Source organism: Schistocerca cancellata, chromosome 8 (assembly GCF_023864275.1).
Source record: "Schistocerca cancellata isolate TAMUIC-IGC-003103 chromosome 8, iqSchCanc2.1, whole genome shotgun sequence".
Lineage (NCBI taxonomy): Eukaryota > Metazoa > Arthropoda > Insecta > Orthoptera > Acrididae > Schistocerca > Schistocerca cancellata.
Genome location: NC_064633.1, coordinates 125,820,512 through 125,848,248, shown reverse-complemented (window position 1 = coordinate 125,848,248; position 27,737 = coordinate 125,820,512). Strand labels below are relative to the sequence as shown.

Genomic DNA, 27,737 nt, shown 5'->3' with positions numbered 1-27,737 from the left:
CATTTCGGAATCTGGCCACTAATAGAGGCGGCCGTGAAAGGAGACTTTACTGGCCTGAACGAACTGACATTATGTTAACACTTCGGTATTTGATAGTAAAGTAGTCTTTCGTTCCATTCCGTTGACGTCCATTGTGAATCGGTTTTCATTCAGCCTATTTATGGACGATATGTTAGGTTCCAACCGTCGCATTTTGTCAGTTATTGAAAATTGGGGGATTAATCTACATATCAGTAAAACGTAGAATGCAGGAATTATGTTTGTTTACATGTCAGAAAGCACCCGTTACTTCACATCACGACACCGCCACGTCAAGGTGCATTCTCGAGTACCTCCCGGTGAAAAATGGCTCTGAACACTATGGGACTTAACATCGGAGGTCATCAGTCCCCTAGAACTTAGACCTACTTAAACCTAACTAACCTAAGGACATCACACACATCCACGCCCGAGGCAGGATTCGAACCTGCGACCGTAGCGGTCGCGCGGTTCCAGACTGAAGCGCCTAGAACCGATCGGCCACAACGGCCGGCTCCCGGTGAAAGTGAGGTTATGAAGTTACTGTCCTTGATACAAAAAGTCAGAATATAGTATCGGAACTGAAGAACTAACAACGTCGAAATTTATTAACACACAAAGAAAATATAATAACTGATGCTCTTGATCGATTTTGTGTGGTAAGGTGCTTAGATGGCTTCTCACATCAAACAACGTTTCATAAGTTGACATTTGTTTGCTAGCGAAAATATATAAATACAAACACATCAAACAATATTTATAAGGGAATTACAGAGCAATTTTATATTGCCCACTATGTTTTCTTAATTACGTAACAAATAACTTAATAAACTATATTTTTCTCCTTCATTAGAGCTGATATGTTCATTTAAATGTTAGTGAAGAATGACTACTTCATAAACTCACGTTCTTATTTACTTACAATATGTGCATCAGCCCTGTTCACTTATTGTAAAACCTAAATAATTTTTCGCTTTCAGGCATCTGATCTTGCTTGTGAAAAAACACACAATGGTAATAATAAATATCCAGTTCCTCATAAAATATAGCCATGAAAAAGAAGCAAAATAACAAATATGGATTAGATACTACAACAGCCGAAAAATTCACTACTACAACATGAGAACAGTGCGGCGAAAATAGGTTAATTTCCCATGTTGCCAGACGACAACGGCTTCAAAACGTTACCCCTAAGAAACATTGACGTTATGTGACCTGACGATCCGTTGACAGCTTAGGTGAATACCACCATTTTAAATGCAGAGCAGAATGTAAATACCGGTACATGAACCTGCAACCAAACACGTTTTTGAATATTATTTATGATTCCATGAACCGGTTTTCGGACCTTTTCTAGGGTTCATCTTCAGATGTTTTGCTGGATGTTACGTCATTACTTCTAGCATAATGCTGGTCCTCAGTCTGTGACAGTATCGCAATGATTATTGTTTATTTTGCATCCATATCGACAGGTAAACAATAATCATGGCGATACATTAAGGCCTGTTGCATCTTATTGTCACAGAGCATTATGCTATTAATAATGATGTAGCATCCAGAAAACCATCTGATGACGAACCTGAAAGGATTCGAAAACCGGCTCATGGAATTAGAAATAGTATTCAGAAAAGTGACTGGTTGCAGCTTTATGTATTTATATTCAATTAACATTCACGGGTTCTAAAATATCCGTAATGGATAAGCTTAATTAATTGTATAATGTTTTTACGTAACGCGACGTGAAGACAGTATGAACTGGCCGCAGCACATTGTACAAAGTCGATATTAATTTATCGAAAGTCAAGCATGGCAGTGAACATCACCAAAGGACCAAAATGTCATGTTTGTTTTGATGCGCGGTATGCGGCGTGTTGAACAATAACTTGCGATTTTTCTGTGTGTGTTGTTTTCAATACCGTTCGTTGACAATTGTGATTTGTTTGTGGTAATATGTTATGAACGGTGCTAACTTACCACACATCTAAAATGATTTGTGATGAATCGGAAAACCAGTTAGCAAGAAAGCAACATATTCGCTATTTGCTTCGCCATCTCGATATTCTGCCTTCACGGTTAGCATATCATGATGCTGCTAGACTGACAATTTTGTTTTTTGCACTCTCCGGATTGGACGTTTTAAACGCACTAGATGAATTGAGTGAGGAAAAAAAGAAACACATAATAAACTGGATTTACAGCCTTCAGGTCGTACCGCAAGAGACAGGTAACTAAGTCTTAGTAAAGCTGTAGGGAATGTAACCTTAGAGTAAGCGCAGTCCTTTAAATAAACTTTAGAGTAAATTAATCATGCAAATAATTAAAACCATTCTTTCGACAGACGACAAAGAAAGCTGGAAGCGATGCGGTTTTCAGGGTTCGTCTACACTAAACTTTTCGCGCGACAGCAGCGATTGCTCAGGGCCATATGTGTGTGGTCATTTAGCAATGACATATACAGGTCTTGCAGCACTTATTATTCTTGGTGACAATTTGTCACAAGTGAATAAGAAAGCAATTATTGCTGGTATAAAGGCTTTGCAACAAGAGGATGGTAGGTATGTACTGCCCATGTTACCCCTGATGACTGATCTCTGTTGATTCAGGATCAAGTTTATAATTAAAAGTGTTTCATGTTACCAGCTTTTGCGCAACACTTTCCGGCAGTGAAAGTGACATGAGGTTTGTCTATTGTGCTGCCTGCATCTCTTACATGCTAAATGATTGGTCTGGAATGGATGTAGAAAAAACTATCTCATACATCTTAGATAGTATGGTAAGTGATATACTTAATTTGGGAGTATCCTAATTTTATGCAGTAAATGTCATTGGCAAATTTTGAGTTTCAGAGACTTGAAAACACAGATGACTGATTTCAAATGTGTATCTACATCTGTTATAGTCATATGATGGTGCAATTGGCCAAGGGCCTGATCTTGAAAGCCATGGAGGAACTACATTTTGTGCTGTTGCTGCCTTGGCTCTGATGGGTGAGCTTGATAGAAAAATTAGTCCCGTTCAGGTATTTCATGTGTCTTTATATTGTCCAAAAATACCTTTCTTTTCCCACTTTTCTTTCTATCACATAGCTACTCAGTCTCTGCAAATGAACTGTCATGAAACAGTAGAACAAAATAGGCTTACGTGTAATTTTGGGGTCAGTTGAAACTGCACATTGACTTCATCCCATGACACAAGTGCTGTGGCTTGTGACATAATACTTTTGCAAATAGAAGTATAACAGAACATGGCCAATATTTTTTCTGTCTATATTTCTTGGACAGTCAGTTGCAATGAGAGACTGAGCCTTAGCATAGCCCAAAGTACAGATTAACTTGAAAGGTGATAATTTGGTAGTGAGTGGTTAGAGCCAATGAATGTGAATACGAAATCTCAGTAGGTTGTCGTACCGATATGTAGAATTGTGTGAGGTCTAGGTTAGATTGCAAGGTGACAGTTTGAAAAAAATGGCTCTGAGCTCTGTGGGACTCAACTGTTGAGATCATTAGTCCCCTAGAACTTAGAACTAGTTAAACCTAACTAACCTAAGGACATCACAAACATCCATGCCCGAGGCAGGATTCGAACCTGCGACCGTAGTGGTCTTGCGGTTCCAGACTGCAGCGCCTTTAACCGCACGGCCACGGAAAGTTGATATATGCGTATTATTTTTATTTAACAGTTATCGTATGATTTCATATACTAATGCAGCTCTTCGCTGAAATGTTTTTAGCACAGACGTGTGTAATAGATAATATGTGTTGTCCACACGTTTACACCAAATGAAGTTCATAGCCAACAGTAACCCCAGTACGAAAACAGAAGTGACACTAACAAATATTACACTAAAAGGAGAACTGACCTAAACTATCCTTCACTCAGCCTTAGTGCGCAACTGAAAAATGTGAGGAACTTGGCCATAAAATAATTGACCACCCATCCAATAATGTAAAGGATCTTATAATTCCTAAAATTAACTTCAAACGCAAACTGAAATCATAGAGAGATAGAGACAACTAATTGATCACAATTTTGATCCATGGAACAAATAACTTAGCTTATTATAACTAGAAACTTTCATGAATGTTTTCTAGTTAAAAGCCATGTAGCCACAGTTACACATTTAATAACAATTTAGTTAATATTATAATTACAGTACAACCATCATTGTAGACAAAATACTAAACAACAGCCTAAGCAGAGAGATACACATACATCAAAGAAAAGAGAAAATTAGTCACAATGCAATTATTAAATTATTTATATATTGACATCCATCATCAAGTCAATAACTCTTCTTGAGTTCTTCATTTATGTGGCCATATTGTCATTAGTTGCTTTACAATTCCTGAGGATATTTTTGTTCCATCATTACAGCTACAAGAAAATGTGTATTTTCTCACCATATGGATTTCACTTTATTGAAGTAAAGCATCATCAGTGGTCTGCAATTAAAAGTATTTTGATCTAATAAACAACTAAAATTGTAAATATCTTTAATTATAGGCCACTGAAGATGCTTTACTCCATTAAAGAAAATGCATCTGTTGAGAAAAACATGCATTTTTTTTTTTTTTGTAGTTTTAATGACCGAATAAAAATATCCTCAAGAACTGTACTTGACGTTTTCAAAAAATGACACATGACAGATTACAAGCACAAACATTAAAGCATCAAGTATCACCCAATTTCATTACCACCATCTTAAAACATTGTACAAAAACTATTTCACTTGCAGACCTGTGGCTCACATTTGGATAGTTGTGAATATATAGAACGAGATGCCTCATAACCCCCCCCTCCCCCCCCCCAGCCTCCACCCTCGTATTTTCACTCAGACCAGTAACAAAAGCATGAATTATTGCTAGGAGCACAAGAAGCAGATTTTTTGTCAAAAAAGTGAAAAAAATTAAAATTTTCAAAATTTTTTGACTTCAGGAAAGTTAGCCAGCATAAATTTTGTTGCCAAACCTTGATTTTCCAGTCTCTCCAACCCCACAAAGGGGTTAAAAACAAAATCTTCTATCCCACTGTTTTCAGGGTGTAATCATTGCTCCCCAATCCCACCCTGAGAATTAGACTGGACTGTTTCAGTGTTTCCATGTGCATCTCTTTCTACTTTGAACACCCATCTGCTGTCAATAGCTCATTTATTTGCTGGACGTGCTACATAAATCCAAGTTCCATTGGTTGGCAGAATGTGCAGTTCTTCCTTTATTGCTTTTGTCTGTAACTTTATCAGTTCTTTGAATTGAGTCCATTCAAAAACAATGTACCCTCCATTTCTAGTTCACCTACTGACAATAGACTATTTAATAACCCTGGCACTACAAGAACACCTTTTACATTTATTTAAAATTTCTTTCCGCAAATGGTGCTTTTAACCTCAACTCCTCAGACCTTTCTGGCAAAGAAAAATATGTTTTGACAACCCTAATTCTTATTAGATTTTCCATTCCCTAGACATTCATCGAAGGAACAATTCCTGAACTAAATGTTCCATTGTCCATGAGTCTGAAAATTGCTCCACTGTGTCATATGTAAGACTTCCAGCAGCAGCAGAGAATTAAAAAAAATGTTTTCACTTCCTCATGCTCAGAAGTTTGAGGTGGTGAATTCCACAAGTTATAAGCAGTTTCCTTGTTCATGGAATACTCCAAGTGACAATCTGGAACTCATTTGAATGTATGTGAATCACACTTTCTTTCGTTTTTGTGAAGTACTCCCAGAAAAGCATTCTTTGCATGTTGTTCAGCTGTGTCCTGAGTAGACTCCACCATTTCTATGTAAGTCTTTCCACAAAACTCAATAATTCCATCTCACATATGAGTTACAATCCTAAGTATCCAGTTGCTAAAATTTGAGCCATCAAAAAATGGCACCCTGTAGCTCCCTGTTTTTGTGTTGTTATTATGGATTATATGTTGAATTGATGAGCTGGTTTTCCACTGTTGTTACTGTTGTACTGTAAAACCTGCTGTCATATTTATAAATTACTGTGAATATTATCTAGTTAAAAGCTGAGAAGCAATATTTAGATAAATAATAATAATTCACTAAATATTAGAAATACACACACTGCAGGCAACATACTGAACAACACCCAAAGCAGAAAGAAAGAGAGATGTCAAAGCAAAGAGAAAATTAGTCACTGTGTAGTTATTGAATTGTTTGTATTTTAATTTAAACTCAATTAACTGTGGTAGTATCTTCAGACCAACATATGAAAACTGTAGAATTACAAAAACCACCTTACACCACAAAACTTTTATCTTCTTAAGTGCAATGACGTTCTGTTGTCTGTACCAGAAATTTGTTACTTGCATCTTAGTTTTACACCTTTACTAGTGTAAGTGTGTAATTATTGAGCAGATAAATAAGGAGGATGGTACAGAAGTGTAATAATTTATTCGGTAAAAGTAATTAATTCTGCAGGCAAACAAGAAAGATGTTAAACAGTCATGACTGCTTCATACTATTAGCATCAGGATTCTTAGAAACACACACATGTGACTGAAGGCTATTTTAATGCATGTGAACCTTCATTTAAATGTACAAGGTTTTGTGGCTAGGATGGTGAAGATGATATAAATAAAGAACGACATTCTGTTAAAAATGGTATTCTGATAACAACACATGAAATAGTGCTGGACTGAAGTGGATTTAAAGATGAAGACCACTATTATGATGAATGTAGACAAGACAGTGGAATGGAAAAAGGAAGCAATAAAATACAAGATCTAATCAGGTGGTATACAGAAATAGAGAATGGAGGCACAAAGTTTTAAGATGGAAGAAGAGGGGAAGGTACGAGGAGAAAGAGATCAAGAAACTTTACCATAGGAACTAAAGCAGAAATTTTCATTAGAAATTTGAAGAGAAGTTGACAACAATTAAAGTATGATAGATTACTACTTACAGCATAAGAGGCATTGAGCAGCAGACTGGTACATTTAAATGTAGGCTAAACTGTCAGGCAGTGTCTTCCTTCAGGTGCAAAAGAACACTCAAACATGCACAGGTCTGGTTTAAGGCCCAAGCCACACAACCCACCACTTGGGGCACCACACTGAGAGGGGTGCCACAAGTGCAAGATTTCTATACAGGATGTACCACAATTAGTTGTGAAAACTGACATAGTTGAAAGTATACAAGAGAAAAGGGAGAGAGGGGAGGGTGGTGCCAAATGATGAGTCATTTCTGTGGAAAATTGTTCTTGAACCAGACCACTACATCACACTTTTCACACCCACATGACCAGTGTTGTCTGCAGGTGCTCAGGAAGAAAGAACTAAGGAATATATACATAAAATAGCAGAGTGTTAGGATAGACAGAGAAATTTGCGTACCGATAAATAAGATGGTCTGCATAGATAAAGAATTTGGAAGGAAACTGAGCAGCTACTCAATTATATTTCAGACCCAAAGGTATATGGACCCACCTGATTGAAAGTATTGAAGTTAGTGAACTATCTGAAGAGTTACAAGAAACCAGGAATTGATGGACTAACTGGTGAAGTGTTATTGAAAAAGACGAAGCATTCTGCATAAAGAAATACTTAAATTCATGAAACTGATGTAGAACCTGGTAAGAACCCCAGAAGACTGGTCTTTTAGATGTGATTCAACCCTTACATAAGAAAATAGACCGGAATTGTAGTCCTAAATACTGAGGAATTACCCTCGAATGTGGCCTATAAAGGTTTGTCAGGTATTAGGTTGGTGCATAAGATTGTAGTGTTTTTGTTCCGCATGTTGATATTCTAGTTGCTATGAGTTTATGTATCAATTGTCAATTTTTATCTGCAATTCATTGCTGCTATGTGAGTTTACGTGTTGTCATTTTTCAATAGTGGCTGGAGCTGTAGAAAATGAAGTACCAAGTGAAGGAACTGTAACATTTTTGGCATATTCCTGTGTTCGAGTTCAATAGAGGAGCCACAGCAGCAGAGGCAGCCAGAAATATTTGCGGCATGAATGGGGATAATGTCTTTGGATGGAGCATGGCAAAGAAATGGTTTTCTCATTTTGAGGAGGATCATTTTGACATTTGTGACTCCTTACATTTGGGAATACCTTCCGGTTTTGATGAAGATTATTTAAATGTGTTAATCCACAATGACACATATCAGCATACTTGAGAACCGGCGAATGCAATGAATTGTGATCATTCTACCATTGTGTAACATTTGCTTGCAATGGAGAAGGTTCAAAAATGGGTGTGGGCATGCTCTAAGGCAAAATCACAAATATCATGGGGTGGCCATATGTGTAGCTTTGTTTGCTCATCATCAATTGTCTCGTGAACAATGCCAACCATTTCTACCCTGTACCCTTACTGGTGATGAAAAGTGGTGTCTTAATGCTCACATAAGGAAAAAAAGGAAGGGTTGAGCCCAAACAAAGAAACAACTCCCCATACAAAGACCTACACGCATCCATAAGAGATAATGTTATCCATCTGGTGGAATAGCGACAGTGTGGCGTACTGCTGATCGCTTTCCCAAGGTATAACCATCACTGCTGACAATAATTGTCAACAATGAGACATCTTGCAGATGCAGTCCTAGAACAGCTACCAGGAAGATGGTGTGAAGTGATGCTGTTCCATGATAATGCCCACCTGCATAATGCTAGACTGACAAAAAAGTACTCTACTGTAGTTGGGTTGGAAAGCCATTTTGCATCCTCATATTTTCACTTTCTCCACACACTGCAAAGTAACCTTCAAGGAACTTCCTTTACAGATGCAATCGAAAAATTACCACCGCATTGGCAGGTTTTTGTAAATAGTGAAGGAGAACATATAATCAATGACTTAAGTCTCAGTTATGTGTATCTGTTGTGTTTATTTAACTTATGAAGAAATGCTACAAACTTATGCACCGACCCAATACACTCTACAGTAAGCTAACTCAAAATGCGAGTGAGATTTTGGGATAATATCAGTGTGTCCTAATTGACCAACAACGTACCACATATTTGTCCTGTTGCAACTACATAAAAGTCATATAAAGATAACATTGAGCTTAATAACCTATACATAGACTTCAAGCTGGCATCCTAAATATACCTCGCTCGCTCAGGCAATCCCGACTAATTCCAAGGCTCCAGTGTGAGTGGATGTAGAACTAAGTACTTGATTCAGCATCAGTATGGGAGTAAGATAAGGGGATGCCATTTTTGTAATGCTTTTCAGCCTGAATCTGCAAGCAGTTACTCAGAAACTCTTACTAGCATGAGAGGCAGTTCATTAAAGAGCTGAAGGAAACCACACAACCCTGAGGCCTTGCTATCAATGAAATCGAGCCCAAGTACATGATGTTTACCAGGAAGTTAAATGACAATCTGAATAAAATATCAGCAGCAGGGTCCAATTCGGGGCATATGCAGAACCGTGAATATCTGGGATATAATATTAATAGGAATAATTCCATGCCAGCTGAGATAAAATTGCAAATCTTAAACAGTAATAAATGGTTTCCAGGTTTAAGGAATTACTAGGCTCCAGGATGTTAGAGACAGATTAAATGGCAAATATACTGGGTCGTGATCATGGCAGTCATGACCTGCCCATGTAAAACATGGATATTAGTTAATATTGATGAACAGCAGCTTAGAGTATTTAAACACAGGGTGTTGCAAAAGGGGTGCAGCTCAGGGTAATAGTCGGTGCAGTTCAGGGTAATAGTCACAATGGTATTTGGAGATCTAGAACAAATGCTCAGTTGCACCATCTTATACAAGGAGCTGAGATAAAATCAATAAAAAGTGGGAATGTAGCCTAGCTTTGCCACATTCTTTGAATGGAATGTGAAAGAATGAAAAAAAATTATGGAGACGAATTGGAAAGAGAAAGAGAGGAAGAGCGTGAAAGCAGTGGATATGTTGTATATAGGAGGAAATAAAAACTCAGGGCATAGAAGATAGTGGAGAACAGCTGTGGTGGGGGCAGAATGGAGGAAACTTACTGAAGAGGCGGAGATTCACACAGGGATGTAAAGCCATGACAAGAAGAAGGCAAAGAAGGAGGAGGATGTATACAGTTACAAGAACCACCCTTGACTACAAAATATTTGTTCTGAAGCACAATGAGGTTCATTGCCTGTATCCCATGTTCAGATGCAGAAAGTTTCCAGTTGCATCTTGATTTTACATGTGGTATAAATGTGTAATAGTTGATATAGTAGTAGTAATTAATTCTGTAAATGAATAAAAAGGACATCACTCTGTCATCACTGCTTCATACTATCAGCAATACCACACTTAGAAAAACACATATACGACTGGAGGCTGTTTTTATACATGTCTACCCTCATTTACAAATTTGAGGCTATATGACAAAGGTTAAAATTAAGTGACAATAGTATTCTGTTTAAGAAGAAAGATAATGGAACTCACAATTGGTTGACATAATAAAATGCAGTCATTGTATTGCTAGGCTTCTCAAGGAATTAAATTCTATGTTCATGTTTTCATCAATATCTTTTTAGTAGAATAACTGCACATTTAATGGTGACAAACAAACAAATTACATTTTATTTATTACTCACCAAGTTTAGGCTTGTTGGACATCAAGTAACGAGGAGCCTGTTGTTACCTGACGATAGTCAGATAAGATGATAATCAGACATATAGTGGTGGAAAAAAACATAAATTGTATGGTTTTCACCTTTAAAAAAATAATAAATAAATTCTTTGTATGCTCGTCTTACATCTGCTTTAGTTCCATTGCATTCCACAGCCTGATCACCGGGTCATTTGTGCAAATGAACTTTATAATTTTGGCTTCTTTTAACTTTGTGAGCTTTGTTTGCTTAATAACCTTCACACTAACACTAGGACAGGGTATGATATATGAGCCACAGGTGTTTCTAAGTTCACAAAATGATCAAATCTCTAGTAAATCTACAGATCTCTCCAAAACATAGCATCTCAGTATCTGGGATTACAGGAGTACACCACAATTCCCCCTTGGAAGGTAATGACAATGAAATGAAATAGTAGTGGGACTTGTTTGTAAATAATAAGAAGTTGAGCACCGTGACAGGGAAGCCAACAGATTTTTGACAATCATGACCACCTACATGTTGCATATCACCTTAATAAATTTTTTGATTTTACTAGATGAAAGCAAAAACACTTGATAGTGTCTACACAAACATACTTAACATAAATACTAGTCACGAGTTAATGCAACTAAATGCAGTTTATTGTAGACATTAATATTTTTGTCCTAAACATTATGACATAACTAAAATTGATTGTGTTTCATTACTTACATCTGTCAATTATAGGTGTTCAGGAATACTGAACTCACATGTTCTCTCATAGAGTTTGGTGTGATTATAACCTTGAGGCTCATCTGAACCACTGTGAGAATTGGTTAGAGAGTATTAGTCTCCACACAAATCCTTTGAATGACTATTGAAATACAGACACCATATTATCTGCACAGGTGTGATACAGTTAGGATACAAAGTTGCCCTCGAGGTTGCCCACTAATGACTGTTATGCCTCAGCATAATAATCCACCTCATCAATATGTAGCTCAGGCTGAGATGAGTTTAACACACACACACACACACACACACACACACACACACACACGCACGAGCAAAAACATTATAACCACTTGCTTAATTGCCAGTTGGCCCACATTTGGAATGTATTGCATCGATTCTGCATGGCATGGATTTGACAAGTCCTTTCTAGGTATGTGGTACAGACATCTACAGACAGATCACACAATTTCCGTAAGTTATGGGCTGATACACTATATTCATAATTGTCAGTGTCATTGGTTGAACATCTGCTGTGGAGCATCGTGTGCAACAATGTGTGCTAAACAGAGTACTCTGAAATGCTTGTGGTCGCACCACCATTGTATTTTGTTGTCATCCCTGCCACTGATTGTCACCCATCCTGCTTTACAGAGTGTACAAGTCTTAGACCTCTACATTCTATGATGATGTGAGGTATGGATATCTGACACCTTCTCACCTACTCATGGCTTCACAGTCCTTCAGTCATTCTCCATAGATGCTCATGATAGTAGCACACGAACTGCCAAGCAGCTTTGCCGATTCTTAGATGCATGTACCAAGTGCTAGACCATAAATGTGCCCTTCATTGAAGTCAGTTAGTGGATTCCACTATTTGTGGCTAATGATTCCCCATTTGTCTCTGTGTTGGTCATTTACTTTCCTGACTTGTGTCATATGCCCAACAGCATTCAGCCTCTCAGGGGGCAGTGGTTATAATGTTTTGGCTCATCAGTGTATATCCAGATATTGTGATGTCTGTCCGCAGCTCGTGGTCGTGCGGTAGCATTCTCGCTTCCCACGCCCGGGTTCCCGGGTTCGATTCCCGGCGGGGTCAGGAATTTTCTCTGCCTCGTGATGACTGGGTGTTGTGTGCTGTCCTTAGGTTAGTTAGGTTTAAGTAGTTCTAAGTTCTAGGGGACTGATGACCATAGATGTTAAGTCCCATAGTGCTCAGAGCCATTTGTGATGTCTGTATTTCCCTTGTCATTTGTAGAGCTTCCTTGTATCCTGAAACCAACTCTCCAGTGGTTCAAATGGTCTGCAGGGCTGTAACTCAGTCCTCTTTAACATTGATGAGTAGAGATTACATTACAAGCAAAGGGATATGATTAATTTTAACAGTGTTTCTGTAATACAATGAAATCAGAAGGGTGTTTTCACTAGTTTTATTCTTTTTATATCCAGGAGGGTTTCTAGGAAATTGAAGGAACACTGATTCAGCGAAAGACACCAAATTAAGTCCACTGATAGGGACAAAACCTCCCACAAAGGGCTTGCATCATAGAAGACATTATTTACACACACTGTGCCAGTCTGTAAGGCCCAGACTACACGGGGAATGTGTAACAAAGCAACTCATGGACAAGGAATATCATATTCACCTCCTCTGTGCTGCGTTAGTTGCCACTGGAGTGGAGTAGAAATAAAGTGGATACTAAAGCACGGTTGTTTTGTATCTTTGCTATTTTACTTTCCACAACTGTTTGAAAGTAGCAAATAAAAGTAACTGCAGTGACACAAACTCAAGACAACCATCACAAGTGTCAATACGTATTCGTGAAAGCATACTACTAATTAATTGCCTCCAGGCAAACAGCTGAGCATGCAGGTAGTAGTGGTGATTAGCTAACAACTCCCACAGGCAAGCAGGTGCATGTGTCCCAATTTAGTTAGACTTGAGTTGCTGCTGAAAAATAAATGTGGACTTAACAGCCATAAACATAGGATGTGGTCCAAAACCATCTGTCCTTTCTAGGCTAGTTACCATTAACAGTAGCTGCAGCTACAGAGCAGATGCCAGATGAGGTGGTGATATAATAGCAGCCATATTTCTCAACATCTGCTGTATAGATTCACTCAGCATTGTTTTTCTGTATCACAGCCACCTGTCCCATAATGGTTCTTCATGCTAGCTTTTTACCTGATGGCCGATGAGACAGTTTGTTGGACTCCTTGGGATCAGCTTGGGATGGTAGACATTGCTGACACAGTGTAAGCAATCATCAGAAAGGCTGTACTTATGCTGAACCCCAAAGGCAGTGAGGTGCATACAGCCCAGTCCTAATCTGGATGTGTATGCCGCCAGTCACTGCTTTAACCCAGGACGCTAGCTCACAAACTCTAGATAAGCGCCCCCCCCCCGGGGGGGCTCACGGTTCTATCATGAGTATGCGCGTGGCGAGCATGGGGCCCCGAGCTATTGCAGCCTTCCTTCCTTCTTTCTGGGGCTGCATTTTCTTTCCCTTCCCCTCCTTTCCTGTCCTTTCTCCATCCCCTCCACCCTCTCCTCTCCCTCTCCTGAAGTCCTTCTTTATGTTGGCCATGCCATCATCCGTGCTATGTTGGCTTTGCAATTTGGTATTGTTAAGTAATTACCTCATCCTTTCGGCATCCTCTGGCCCCCTTCTGGGGTTTGACCTCCATTGCTAAATTTCTATTCCATAGTGTGAGCCATTTGGGGAAGAGCACCTTACCTAGTGTCTCCAGTGTGTGCCCTCCTAGTTCCTTCCATCTTTTCCTTCACATCGTCATCTGATGCTAGGCTACATAGCCAGCACGGTAGCCAGCCCGTGTGGTGGGGTTGCTATGTACCCTTTCGGTTTGTTTATAAATAAAGAAATCTTCCGCTACCAGTCACGATTTTTCTTTATTTTACACACAAAAAAAAGTACTTGAAAATGGGAATTATTTCTCAAAATGTGTTGTGCGAAAAGTAAAATAAAGACAAATCGTGACTGGTAGTGGAAGATTTATTTATTTATAAACAAACCTACTGTTTCTACAGTCACAGGCTTTCAAAAACCATTTATAATGGATTAAATCAGATGTACCCTTTTGATTGAGCCCCCTGAAAACACAGGGATCACACTTCTGATACCTGAGCTGTGACCTTCTCATGTAAGCCTAGGAGTGGTTGCTCGTCTTCCTGAAGCATTGATACTTCCGGCAATGGCCGCTGTGCCAGACGGCCCTTGCTGTGGCTGGGTGGCGCCCTTGGGGGGAGCCCGTGATTGGAGTGGGTGGTATCAGGGCGGATGCTATGCACATAAAACGCATACGAGTCCAGAACTCTGGCCGTATCTTTGAATGGACTGATTCTTTCAGTGCTGCTTCTTCTGCCCCTTCAGCCTTTCCTTCCCTGCCTACCCTCTGGGAGAAGGGTCAGGCTCGGCTAGGGGCCAAACCTTTCCCCCTGCTATCTGGTTTGTACCAGGACTGATAGGGATACTTTCACCAATACCAAACCTTTATTTTTTGTGGAACACATTGAAGACAAGTTTGGCAAAGTGGACTCTCCGAGCAAGATGCAGTCGAGTTCGTTGTTGATCAAAAATGCTTCAGCTGCCCAGTCTGCGGCCTTTCGTGCCTGTGTCCATCTTGGCACAATTCCTGTGTCCCATTACCCCCCACCAGTCTTTGAATATGGTTCAAGGTGTAATTTTTCTCAGGGACCTCATCCTTCATACTGATGAGGAACTTAGGGATAATCTAGCACGGCGGGGTGTTCACTTTGTTGAGCGTGTTCAGAAGGGCCCGAAGGACAATTGCATTGATACTGGTGCCTTTATCCTGGCCTTTGAAGGGGATGGTTTATCGATGTGATGTGATGCCGTACATCCTACCACCTATGAGATTTTTTAAGTGTTTGCATTTTGGACATGTTTTCCCACTGTTCACAGACCCCTCTCTGTGGATATCCACTCCATGAGGGGAGTTCCTGTGTTCCCCCTTCTGTGTGTGTTAATTTTCATGGCAATCATTCTCCATGTTCACCAGTTGCCCAGCTTATAAGAAGGAAAAGAAGATACAGGAGTATAAGTCCCTTGATCGTCTAACCTACACTGAGGCTCGTAAGAAGTATGCACATCTTCATCCTGTGTCAATGACGTCTAGCTATGCTTTAGTTACATCTTCACCCCTTCCTCCCCCTTCCTTACCCCAGTCCTGAACCTCTCTCCTACCCCCCTCCCCTGCAGTTCCCACACCCTCCTCTCCGGGTGCCGCTCTCCTTCCCCAGCTGGAGAAGTGTCCCACTTCTTCGGTGTCTGTCAGTCAAGGGCACCCCTCCCAGGACCCCCCTTCCCGGCACCTTCCATGCCAAAGGTCTGCTGCTACGCGACAACCACGAGAACCACAGTCTGTGGGCTCCCAGGTCGCCCGCTCTCTTTCTTTTCCAGATCTTGCTGCAGCTGGCTCCCTTTTGCAGCACAGCCCTCCTCAATCTCAAACAGAAAAGAAGAAGAAACATAAGTCCCAGGACAAGGAGCCTCTGGTGTTGCCAAAGGTCCCATCCCCACCTTCGCAACCTGACTCTAACCTGCTGTCCATGGATGTCACTCCCTCCTTGTCGGTGACAGATGGTGATCCGGAGGCATGACTGGCTTTAGCCTGTTCACCCCCCATTTGAATCATCGTTCTGTGGTTATCCAATGGAACTGTAATGGATATTACCATCACCTTCCAGAGTTGAAATCCCTTATTTCATTTTACTCTGCAGCTTGTGTGGTTCTACAGAAATCACATTTTACTGATGATCACTCGCTGGCCCTCCGTGGGTTCCGTGCTTTCTATCGAAATTGGGTCAGCCCCCTGTGCGCCTCTGGTGGCATTTGTACGTTGGTCCATATGGACGTTGCTAGCACGTGGATTCCTCCTCAGACTACATTGGAAGCGGTTGCTGTTAGGGTCCATCTGGACTGTGGGCTCACAGTTTGCCGTCTTTATCTCCCTCCTGACAGGATTCTTACACCTGCTGCCTTAACTGCCCTTCTTCAGCAACTTCCTCCTTCCTTCCTCCTTCTTGGGGGTTTTAATCTCATCATCCCTTGTGGGGCAGTGCACTTCCATCTAGTCGGGGTCTTCTCATAGACTAGTTTCTTGCAGACCACGACTTTTGCCTTCTTAATGATTGCTCCCCTACCCATTTGAGTGCCGGTCATGGTACCTTTTCTGCCATTGATCTTTCTCTTTCTCCTCCCTTCGTCCTTCCTCCCTTCATTACACTGGTCGCCACACGATGACCTTTGCGATAGTCTGGCGGCTATCTGATTTGGTGAAGACTGCCAGTCTCACTAGTGGGATGAAAGCAGAGGTCACCATCTGCAACATCATCGACAGGACTGACTGCGGACTTTTGATACAGAGCCGAGGGGAGGGTCTGAATCAGAGGCTGAGATGGTTCTGCGACCGTGTGGGCTGCAGATTACTCGACTTGCGCCATAGACTGGTGGGGTTTCGGGTTCTGCTAGGTAGGTCAGGAGTCCACTACATCCAGCAGGCAGCTACACGCGTAGCAGGGGTTATGTGGCGTGGACTGGGTGGTTTTTAGGTTAGATGGCCTCGGGCAAATACAGAAAGGGCAACAGCCTCAAAGGGTGCGGGCCAAAGTCAGGACATGCGGGGACCAAGCAGCAACCGGTATTGTAATTGTAAACTGTCGAAGCTGCGTTGGTAAAGTACCGGAACTTCAAGCGCTGATAGAAAGCACCGAAGCTGAAATCGTTATAGGTATGAAAAGCTGGCTGAAGCCAGAGATAAATTCTGCCGAAAAAGAGACGTGTACAGACGTTAAAGTAACCTCTGGCATGCCACAGGGGTGTGTTATGGGACCATTGCTTTTCACAATATGTATAAATGACCTAGTAGATAGTGTCGGAAGTTCCATGCAGCTTTTCACAGATGATGCTGTAGTATGCAGAGAAGTCGCAGCATTAGAAAATTACAGCGAAATACAGGAAGATCTGCAGCGGATAGGCACTTGGTGCAGGGAGTGGCAACTGACCCTTAACATAGACAAATGTAATGTAATGCGAATACATAGAAAGAAGGATCCTTTATTGTATGATTATATGTTAGCGGAACAAACACTGGTAGCAATTACTTCTGTAAAATATCTGGGAGTATGCGTATGGGACAATTTGAAGTGGAATGATCCTATAAAATTAATTGTTGGTAAGGCTGAGATTCATTGGGAGAGTCCTGAGAAAATGTAGACCATCAACAAAGGAGGTGGCTTACAAAACACTCGTTCAACCTATACTTGAATATTGCTCATCAGTGTGGGATCTGTACCTGGTCGGGTTGACAGAGGAGATAGAGAAGATCCAAAGAAGAGCGGCGCGTTTCAGCACAGGGTTATTTGGTAAGCGTGATAGCGTTACGGAGATGTTTAGCAAACTCAAGTGGCAGACTCTGCGCTCTGTATCGCGGTGTTCCTTGCTGTCCAGGTTTCGAGAGGGTGCGTTTCTGGATGAGGTATCGAATATATTGCTTCTCCGTACTTATACCTCCCAAGGAGATCACAAATGTAAAATTACAGAGATTTGAGCGCGCACGGAGACTTTCTGGCAGTCGTTCTTCCCGCGAACCATAAGCGACTGTAACAGGAAAGGGAAGTAACGACAGTGGCACGTAAAGTGCCCTCCGCCACACACCATTGGGTGGCTTGCAGAGTATAATTGTAGATGTAGACCACTTCCCATTGATTCTCTCGCTCCCTTCCCTCTCCCCGGCGGACAGGTTACCTCGTTGGTCTTTCCAATCCGCAGATTGGCCTCTATATGCTGCACAGGTCGTTTTTTCTCCCTCTTTGTCAGATTGTATTGATGACGTCCTAGGCGACGTGTCTGATGCGATTGTTCGCATTGCTAGCCTTGCTATCCCACGCTCATCTGGACCATTTCGCTGCTGGCAAGTCCTGTGATGGAGAACGGCCATTGCCATTGCCATCTGTGATTGCTGTCGAGCTTTGCAACACCTTAAGAGGCACCAATCTGCTGCCAATCTTATTACCTTTAAATGCCTCCCCGCCAAAGCCCGTTACTTAATCAAATGAAGCAAATGGGTGTGTTGGGAAGACTTTTTTTCTTCCCTCGGTTCTACTGTCCCTATGTCACAGGTATGGGATACACTTCACTCTCTCCAAGGTCTACCCTCCCAGGCCTTGCCCTCCCTGATGGCCTTTGCACGGACCCGCTGATTCTCGCGGAACATCTTGCGTCCTCTTTTGCAGCAGCATCAGGATCAACCTCCTGTCGGGCTGCTTTCCTTCACCATAAACAGTGGACTGAAACTTCCGCCTTATGTTTTATCCCTTGTCAGTCAGAATCTTACAATGAACCTTTTACTGAATGGGAACTTCTTTCCGCACTTTCTTCTTCTCATCATACAGCCCCTGGCCCAGACTCCATTCATAACCAATTGCTTCAACATCTCAGTGCTCCATAATGACACCATCTTCTCTGGGTGCTTAACCATATTTGGCTCTAGGATGACTTCTCTTCTCAATTTAGAGATAGCATCATGGTTCCTGTCTTTAAGGAACCCCCTGTTTGTCGAAAGCTATCAGCCAATTAGTCTGACAAACGTTGTTAGCAAGATACTTGAATGGTTGGTAGCCCGTCGGCTCAGTTTGGTTGTCGAATCTAAGGATCTATTGTCCCCATACCAGCGTGGCTTCCGAGAGGACGGTCTCCGATCGATCATTTACTTTGCTTGGAATCCGCAGTTCGGCAGGCTTTTTCCCAGCACCGCCATTTTTCGACCTTTGCAAGGCCTATGACGTGGCTTGGCACCATCATATCTTACACTTCACGAGTGGGGTCTTAGGGGCCCACTTCCAATTTTTATCCACCAGTTCCTGTTCCATCAGTCATTCAGGGTTCAGGTTGGTACTGTTTTTAGTTCTGCACGGACCCAGGAGAATGGCGTCCCACAGGGATCCATATTGAGTGTACTTCTTTTCCTCATTGCTATTGATGGACTTGAGGCCTCCATTGGTTCTTTAGTCACCCCTGCTCTGTATGTGGATGATTTCTGCATTTGGGCCTCTGCAGAGCGGCAGCTCCAGGGTGCCCTACGGCGTGGCTCTGCATGGACCCTCTCACACGGCTTTCAGTTCTCACCTTTAAAATCACGGGTGGTCCACTTCTGTCGCTATACTACGGTCCACCCTGATCCAGAGCTCTACCTCGATGCACAACGATTACCTGTGGTCCTACAGTTTCATTTCCTGGGTCGTCTTTTCGACAACAAGCTCACTTGGCTGCCTCGTATCGGACTTCTGAAGATAGGATGTTTCCATAAACTCAGTGTCCTTCGCTTCCTTGTCCAAACCTCTTGGGGTGTGGATTGTTCCACTCTTCTGCAACTTTATCGGTCTTTAGTGCTGTCTCGATTGGACTATGGTTGTCAAGTTTATGGTTCAGCTGCTACTTCCACACTGCACCTCCTAGATCTGGTCCACCATTGTGGTATCCGTTCTGCCACCGGTGCCTACCCTACTAGCCCTATTGATAGTCTCCTGGTTGAAGCTGGGATCCCCCCCCTCTTTCTGTGTGGCAGTCCCAGCTTCTGGTTTCATATGCAATCGCTGTCCATTCCCCTCCCACTCATCCTTCCTATTCTATCCTGTTCCCAGACCAAGGTTGTCGCCCGCCTGATTCCCGCCCTTGGGCGGGTTTACCGGTTGGGCTCCACCTTGCGTCTCTTCATCGTGATTTTCAGCTTCCTTCTTTGTCCTGTCTCCTACATTGCCTCACCAACACCTCCCCTTGATTAGTTCCTTGGCACTGGATTCGGATGGATCTCCGCCGAGGTCCGAAAGATTCCGTTCCCTCTATGGTGTTCCGTTGTTTTTTCTGCCAAATTTTATGGGAGTTTCGGGATGCTGTTGTTTTTTGCACCAATGGCTCTAAATCTGCTGATCGTGTGAGATATGCCTTCATGTCCTCTGATGGCATGGAAAATCATCTCCTGCCAACTGCATGTGGGGTGTTTACTGCGGAATTGATGGCAATTTCTGAGACCCTTACCTTCATTAAACAGTCCCAACTCAACCGTGTTTTGTTATGTACAGATTCAGTGAGTGGCCTTCAGGCTATCGACTGGTGTTTTTCCCGCCATCCCTTGGTCTCAACCATCCAAGACCGTCTCGCTGATCTTCACCATGCTGCTTGTTCTGTTGACTTCCTTTGGGTCCCTGGCCATGTGGGTATCCCAAGTAATGAGCTTGCTGATCGTTTGGCTGGGGGAGCAGTCACTTACCCCAGCTTCTCTGTAACCCCTCCTGCGATGAATTTACAGCTTCATATGAAATCCCACTTCTCACAATCATGGCCAACTCTTGGGAGGCTGCCTCCCTGTCTAATAAACTTTGTCCGCTTAAGGTGACATCTGTCCCGTGGCGTTCTTCCTTCTGCCTCTCCTGAAAGGACTCGACCACCCTGTATCGTCTCCGCATCGGCCATACCAGGCAGACCCACGGTTTTCTTTTGCATAATGAGCCAACCCCACTTTGTGGTTGTGGAGCCTTCCAGTCAGTAGCCCACATTTTGGTGGAATGCCCCCTTCTTTTGGCTCTGCGTACTAAGTACAGACTTCCCCGCACTTTATCTTTAATATTGGCAGACAATTCCCAGAGGGTTGAACTGGTTCTCAGTTTCCTCCGTGAAAGTGCTTTTTATTTTCAGTTCTAAGGTTTTTAATCTCCCTCTGGTGTTACGGACTGGGCAGTGGGGGTTGTGGTGTCTCCCACTGTAAGCTGTGTTTGGAGATTCCTGACTCCCCTCCCTGGCCAAGATCCACTTTTTTCTCCCTTTTACTCTGTTTTTATTGCTTTTTTGATTTGTTTAGTCTCCTTTTACAATAATCACTTTTACATTCTAGCGGTTGAACACTTTTGAATAGCACGTGGTCTTGCCTGTACTGTGTCAGACGTAGGATATTTCCTACCTCTAGCATAGCCTTGGGGTTGCCCACTTGCTGACTTCCCTCCTTTTGTTTTCACTATAGACAACATGACAGCACTTTTTTACCATTATGACTCTTCTGAGTTGTAAATCCGTCCAAATGGACCACTTTTGAAACAAAGGACTGATGACCTTGCTGTTTGGTCCCTCCAACTCCAATCAACCAACCAACCATCTAGATCAGCAATTTGAGGCCATCTGTTACAAAGCTGTCACTGTGTGAGTAATAGTGAGCTGCTCTGTCAAATGTGTTGCATAACAGAATGTAATCTTTCGTTCTCGATTTAATATTGCTGACACAACCCTAATGGTTAATCATTTCACATAGATACATAAGTTGATGGCCTGCCAGTAGCCTTTGGGTCACTCAACCCATGAATTGACAAGTCAGATCTCAGATGGCCTTTATGACATACTTGTGTTCCTGTATGAGATTGGTTCTATGTGTGGCTCAAGGGACAATATGGGAGAGGAGGAACAACAGTCGTGGTGAGTGTCCCATTGGGAACAGCAATTGCACCATAGAGAAGTTATAGTTCAACACCTGAAGCCGTCGCACAATTGCATACCTTGCAGAATTTCTAAGCTAAAGCTAATGAGTCTGCAAAGGATAGGTTGGGGTAGTATCACCAACAGTTTGAAACACACATATTGGGAGTCAGTAGTATCTGACTAGAGTACCGATCACAGAAACATCTGTGGTGGCCGCTCTTTATTGATTAAAGTAACACAGCACGACAGGGAGAGACAACTCAAGTGGCACTCCTTCAGCACAGAGAGATGTTCTTGCTCAGCACTCAGTGTTTCTACTCAAGACCCAAGTTATTTTGTGTGAGCTTTGCACTAAAGACAATATGTGGCATTTGAAGGGTGAGATAGTGTTGTTTATTGATGATGTGAATGTTCATTACTGCTGATCTTCCCAGAAACACAAGAGGTTGGGAAGAAAGGATTGAAAAGTTATTGGCTTACCTTGATCTCTATATTTCTGCCAACAGCCCAGCAGCATCCTTAAATCTTCGATAGGAGGAGAAATTATCTTTGTCTGGGAACAGTGTTCATGCTGTAGTCCTATCAGTACTTGCATAATATACTCTTTTCAATTATGTATTCAATTCGTCATTGAAGTTAGTTTTATATGACCAATGATAATTACACTTTAGTTAGCTGATAAGTAAACTCTATGTAAAGTTTGGAGTGAGTATTTAATGAATTGCTAGTTTGTCCTGTTTTGTGAGAGAAGATTTATCATGACAGATTGTGTAAATTTGCTGCTTTATTGATGTCTTCACTTACAGTAATTTGTGGTCTCTAATTTCAGCGTTCAAGATTGAAGAAATGGCTGCTGATGCGTCAGGTGACAGGATTTCAGGGGCGCCCAAATAAACCCGATGACACGTGTTATTCTTTCTGGGTTGGAGCTTCATTGAAGGTAACATTTAGCTGTATTTTATTTTAAATTTTTGCCTGGGCTTTTATGTCTGTGATTGTTTACTTTCTGTCTTGAAACTAAAATAAGTAATTCTCCGTAACTTAACCTCAATACTGTTCCATGTCTTCATATTTTCAGATACTTGGGGTTTTTAATATGATCTCATACAAGCCTAACCGATTCTACATACTTTCTACACAAGACAGAATTGTTGGCGGTTTTTCAAAATGGATTGACACAACTTCAGATCCAATGCACACTTACTTAGGTATGTCACAGAAATGCAAGAAGCATCTAAATAAAACCATTGAAATCTTCTGTGTTCATACTTTGTGTGTGTGTGTGTGTGTGTGTGTGTGTGTGTGTGTGTGTGTGTGTGTGTGTGTGTCAAACTACTGAGATTTTTTTTTTAACATAATTGTTATTTTATGTGTAAAATCTTCTCCAAAATATGAGATCTGACAAAACAAAAATGAGACTGCTTGCTCTGTTAAGGAACTGCTTTGACTCCATTGGTGACACTGTAGTGTGTGACAGTAGCTGGAGGAAGCGTTCTCTTCCACTCAATCTGTTAATGCTTGTGATCTTATGGTTAATAGTGTGCATTGTAAAAGCAAAGTGGAGTATTCAAGAACATACATTCCATTATTTTCTAACCACATTTTGTCTGTATGCCAAACAAATTTGCCTGATGGAAGTGCAGTGAAATTTATTTTACTTTGCTATAGTAATAAAAGTAAGTTTTCCACCCTAGAGCTATTATGTGCTTCTGCAGAACCATTATTGGTGTATTGCCAGAAGAGCCAACACCGTGTTGCTAGAGGAGGCCGAAATGCACGCGTTTAAGCTCACGCAGACTGGTGTGAGGTCTGGAACAGTTACGGGAAATTATAGTAGCAAATAAAGTACGTAGTTGAAGTAATACTTAGCTTTATTCCATAATTGGTGAACATCGCTCTTGTTGATACATGATTTATAATCTCAATATAAACTGGTAATGGCACCTTGCTAGGTCGTAGCAAATGGCGTAGCTGAAGGCTATGCTAACTATCGTCTCGGCAAATGAGAGCGTATTTGTCAGTATAGCTTCGCTAGCAAAGTCAGCTGTACAACTGGGGCGAGTGCTAGGAAGTGTCTCTAGACCTGCCGTGTGGCGGCGCTCGGTCTGCAATCACTGACAGTGGCGACATGCGGGTCCGTCATATACTAGCGGACCGCGGCCGATTTAAAGGCTACCACCTAGCAAGTGTGGTGTCTTGTGGTGACACCACAATTATGCTTGAAAGTTTGGCATTAATGGAGAGAATGCTGCACCCTAACTGACTTCAGCTGCTAGCTAACAGCAGTTGGCCAGTGCCCATCTGTTCATGCCGCATCACCTGATGTCTCTGTGATCTGTCACACATGTTGTTGCTCTTACTTTGGCAAGCATAAAATCATTTGTTGTTGTAATGTGATTTTCCATGCAAAATATCTACAATAAACAGAGCAAACATGGTGCAATAACAACCATAATGTGGCAGTTGCTCATGCAGCATATGTGGCAGAACATTAAAGTATATACAGTAAATATTAGAATTTACCAGAAAATATGAAAATTTTACAGAAGTTTGCAGCATTTTGTTAGACATGTCCATAGCACGAAACCTGTATGCCATGAGTGAGGAGAGTTCCTGCAGTGAAATTATGAAAATATAATTGTTTTCTCATTTCAAGGGGCATTGATTTGGTTTGAATTGTTCTCCGAATTTAGGAAGACCTTTGGGCACTGTTGAAAATGATTTAAATTGTCAGTGTGAAACCAGTTAATGGAAAAGTAATGAAATGCAACCATTTAAAATTCGTGCCACATTTTCCTCTCAAGTGGGTTAGGTTCAAAGTTGGGTACTGCATGCTGTAATCCAAAGGAACAAAATTCAGTTGGTGGCTGCATCTGCATTTATGCTTGAACATTATTGCTTGATTCATGAACAAAGTCTGTTATCTGAATGTATTACCCTGTTGTAACTAAACCTGTTTGGTTAAAAGATGTGCAGAAAGGCTTAACATCCTCCATGCCAACTCTGTAGAATTATCACTTTTAGGGGAGTACCACTTTGTCTGATAGGAACTTTCTAATTGACCAGCTTCTCACTGACCACAATCAGTGCCTCCTGAATGATGGATCTCCCACCCACTTAGTGCTGCCCATGTCGTCTTTCCAGCTATTGATCTAACAGCCTCTTCTTCTAATCTTGTAACTTCGATACATTGGTCATTACATGGTGACATTTCTGACAGTGACCACTTTCTGGGAATCCTGTCATTTCCTTGTCACTGCCAGACAGACCAAATACGCTGTTGGGCTCTTCACAGTGCCAAATGGCCTTTGTATGCCTCTGCTGTTACATTTGCCACCTCTCTGTTACATTGATGAGGTTGTGCAAGATGTCTCAGATGTGACCACCCACACTGCTGGAAGTGCTGTTCCCCTTCCTAAAGGGCTCCCCCCCACCATTGACTAGTGCTGCAGTAGACCAAATCATTGCAATAGTTATTCAGGATCGCCACTGAGCTCTGAAATGATCCAAATGACATCTTACACAGATGAATCTTAGTACTTTTAAATGACTTTATGCGATGGCTGTCTCTAAATGCAGTAAGAAGGAATGCTGGGAGCACTATGTCTCCTCCCTGGGAGGTATGCCTCTTCACCTCAGGTGTGAGCTGAGCTCCACAGTCTCATGGGCCACCAATGATCAACAGCTGTTACATGTCTTGTCCTGAAGAGTGGTCTTTGGACCAGTTCATCAGTTCTTGCAGAACACCTGGTGACCCACTTGACAGCATTGTTGTCTCCTCCTGTCTACTGCAGAAGCGACAAGTTGAAGACATCCCCTTGTATATCGCTCCCCACCAATCTGAATCCTATAATGAACTCTTCATTGACTAGGAACTACGTCAGGCTAGTGCCTCATCCCACGACACAGCCCAAGACCTGGATTCAATTCACAATCAAATGATCCAACTCCTGAACGATCCACAAAGGTAACATCTCCTCAGGGTCTTCAGCAAACTTTGGCTGCAAGGTGCCTTCCCCTCGGAATGGGAAGATAGTGCCAACATACTCTGTAAGCTGCTTGAAATGATGGTTGCCCACATGTTAAGCTGAATTCTTGAATCAGTGGACCTTTTGTTTCCCTATCAGTGCAGTTTTTAGAGGGACAATCCACAATCAACCATCTGCTTAGGTTGGAAACAGCAATCAGACAGGCTTTTTCTAAATGCCAGCACCTTTTGGAATCTTTTCTGACCTGTATAAGGCGTTCAACATCATTCATCCTCTATGAATGGGGCATTTGAGGCCCACTACCGATCTTTATTCATCAGTTTTTGTCCCACCGATTGATCAGGGTTAGAGTGCCACTCTCTTCCTCATCGCCATCAATGGTCTTGTGACCTCTGTTGAGCCACTAGTCACCCCTGCATTGTATGTCAATGATTTTTTCATTTGGTACAGCTTTAGTAGCCTCTGCTGAATGCAGGCTCCAAAAATGCCAGCTCCAGAGAGCTATTCAGCAGGCCTCTGCATGGGCTCCTTCTCTTGGTTTCAGATTCTCTCCTACAAAAAAACGGGTCTTGCATCTCTGCCATCATACCAAGCTCCATCCTGATGCGGAACTACTTAGCTACCAGCTGCTGGAAGTTGTTATACAGTCCTATTTCTTGGGCCTCCTTTTTGATAGAAAGCTGTCTTTGCTGCTCCATATTCATTAGCTGAAGACTAGCTGCAGGCAGAAGCTTAACACACTTTGCTTCCTTGCCCACTTATCTTGGTGTGTGGATCGTGCTACTCTTATCCATATTTACCGGACACTGTTTTCATTCCGACTGGAGAATGGTTGCCAGGTTTATGGCTCAGCCTTAAAACTGGTAGACGTAGTCCATCATCGTCGTGTGCATCTGGCCACTGGTGCCTTTCGGACTAGTCCCATAGAATTCAAGCTGGGATCTTCTCTCCTCAGATTCAATGGTACCAGCTCTTGGTTTCTTATGCAATCTCCATTCGACAAGTCCTTCATCATCTCACATATCCCATTCTCTTTACATATTAGAAGTGTCATCATCGTCCTTATTCCTGCCCTCAAATGGGATGACCAGTTGGAATGTGCCTTGGTTTCCTCTGCCAAGATCTCCATTTCCCCTCCCTGGACTGTGTTCCTTGTGTTTTCTCATTCACTCCTCCTTGGATGATGCCCAGGCCACAGAATAGGACCTATCTCTTCCTATTGGCTCTGTTGCCCCCATGACCTTTCAACATTTGTTGCGTTCAGTTTTTCATTAGTTCCCTCTAAGCAATGCAGAGACAGTGTGTTGGCTGTGAAATCTGAACACAAGACAGATCTCTATTTGGTGTCTACAATGCAAATACTGTAATTTGAACCACACATAAGAAAGAATGGCACAGTTACACTGAAGTTAGTTCAGATATTATATTGCAATATGAATAAGGCTGGTGTTGATGCTGCAGTACAATGTTCTTTGGCACCAAAAGGTCAAATGGTGGAGGCTGTTGTACATTCATCTACTGCTAATAAGAGTGTCAACTGCATTTTTGTTTTACAGTTCATAGAGTAACAGTGACTGCCTTCATCACAGCATTTACAGCTGAATTTGTTGATGATAATGTGCACCACTCCCCCATGAACCATAGACCTTGCCATTTGTGGGGAGGCTTGCATACTTCAGCGATACAGATAGCTGTACTGTAGGTGCAACCACAACGGAGGGGTATCTGGTGAGGGCCAGACAAATGTGTGGATCCTGAAGAGGGGCAGCAGCCTTTGCAGTAGTTGCAGGGACAACAGTCTGGATGATTGACTGATCTGGCCTTGTAACACTAACCAAAACGGCCTTGCTGTGCTGGTACTGCAAATGACTGAAAGCATGGGGAAACTACAGCTGTAATTTTTCCCGAGGGCGTACAGCTTTACTGTGTGGTTAAATGATGATGTC

At 42.0% G+C, this 27,737-nt stretch overlaps 1 protein-coding gene across 2 annotated transcripts in view; it reads left to right on the top strand.

Annotated features, from left to right (window-relative positions):
- The first annotated feature begins 1,816 nt into the window (after positions 1 to 1,816).
- LOC126094456 (geranylgeranyl transferase type-1 subunit beta) overlaps positions 1,817 to 27,737 on the top strand; it is a 59,203-nt gene continuing 33,282 nt past the window's right edge. For both annotated transcript variants that reach the window (XR_007521840.1, XM_049908835.1), the window contains exons 1-6: positions 1,817 to 2,242; positions 2,357 to 2,573; positions 2,659 to 2,791; positions 2,918 to 3,037; positions 22,632 to 22,742; positions 22,881 to 23,010. Coding sequence is in view for 1 of the 2 variants with exons in the window: in XM_049908835.1 (XP_049764792.1) it covers positions 2,005 to 2,242; positions 2,357 to 2,573; positions 2,659 to 2,791; positions 2,918 to 3,037; positions 22,632 to 22,742; positions 22,881 to 23,010 (949 nt within the window). In the remaining variant the exon portion in view is untranslated. The remainder of the gene's footprint in view (positions 2,243 to 2,356; positions 2,574 to 2,658; positions 2,792 to 2,917; positions 3,038 to 22,631; positions 22,743 to 22,880; positions 23,011 to 27,737) is intronic.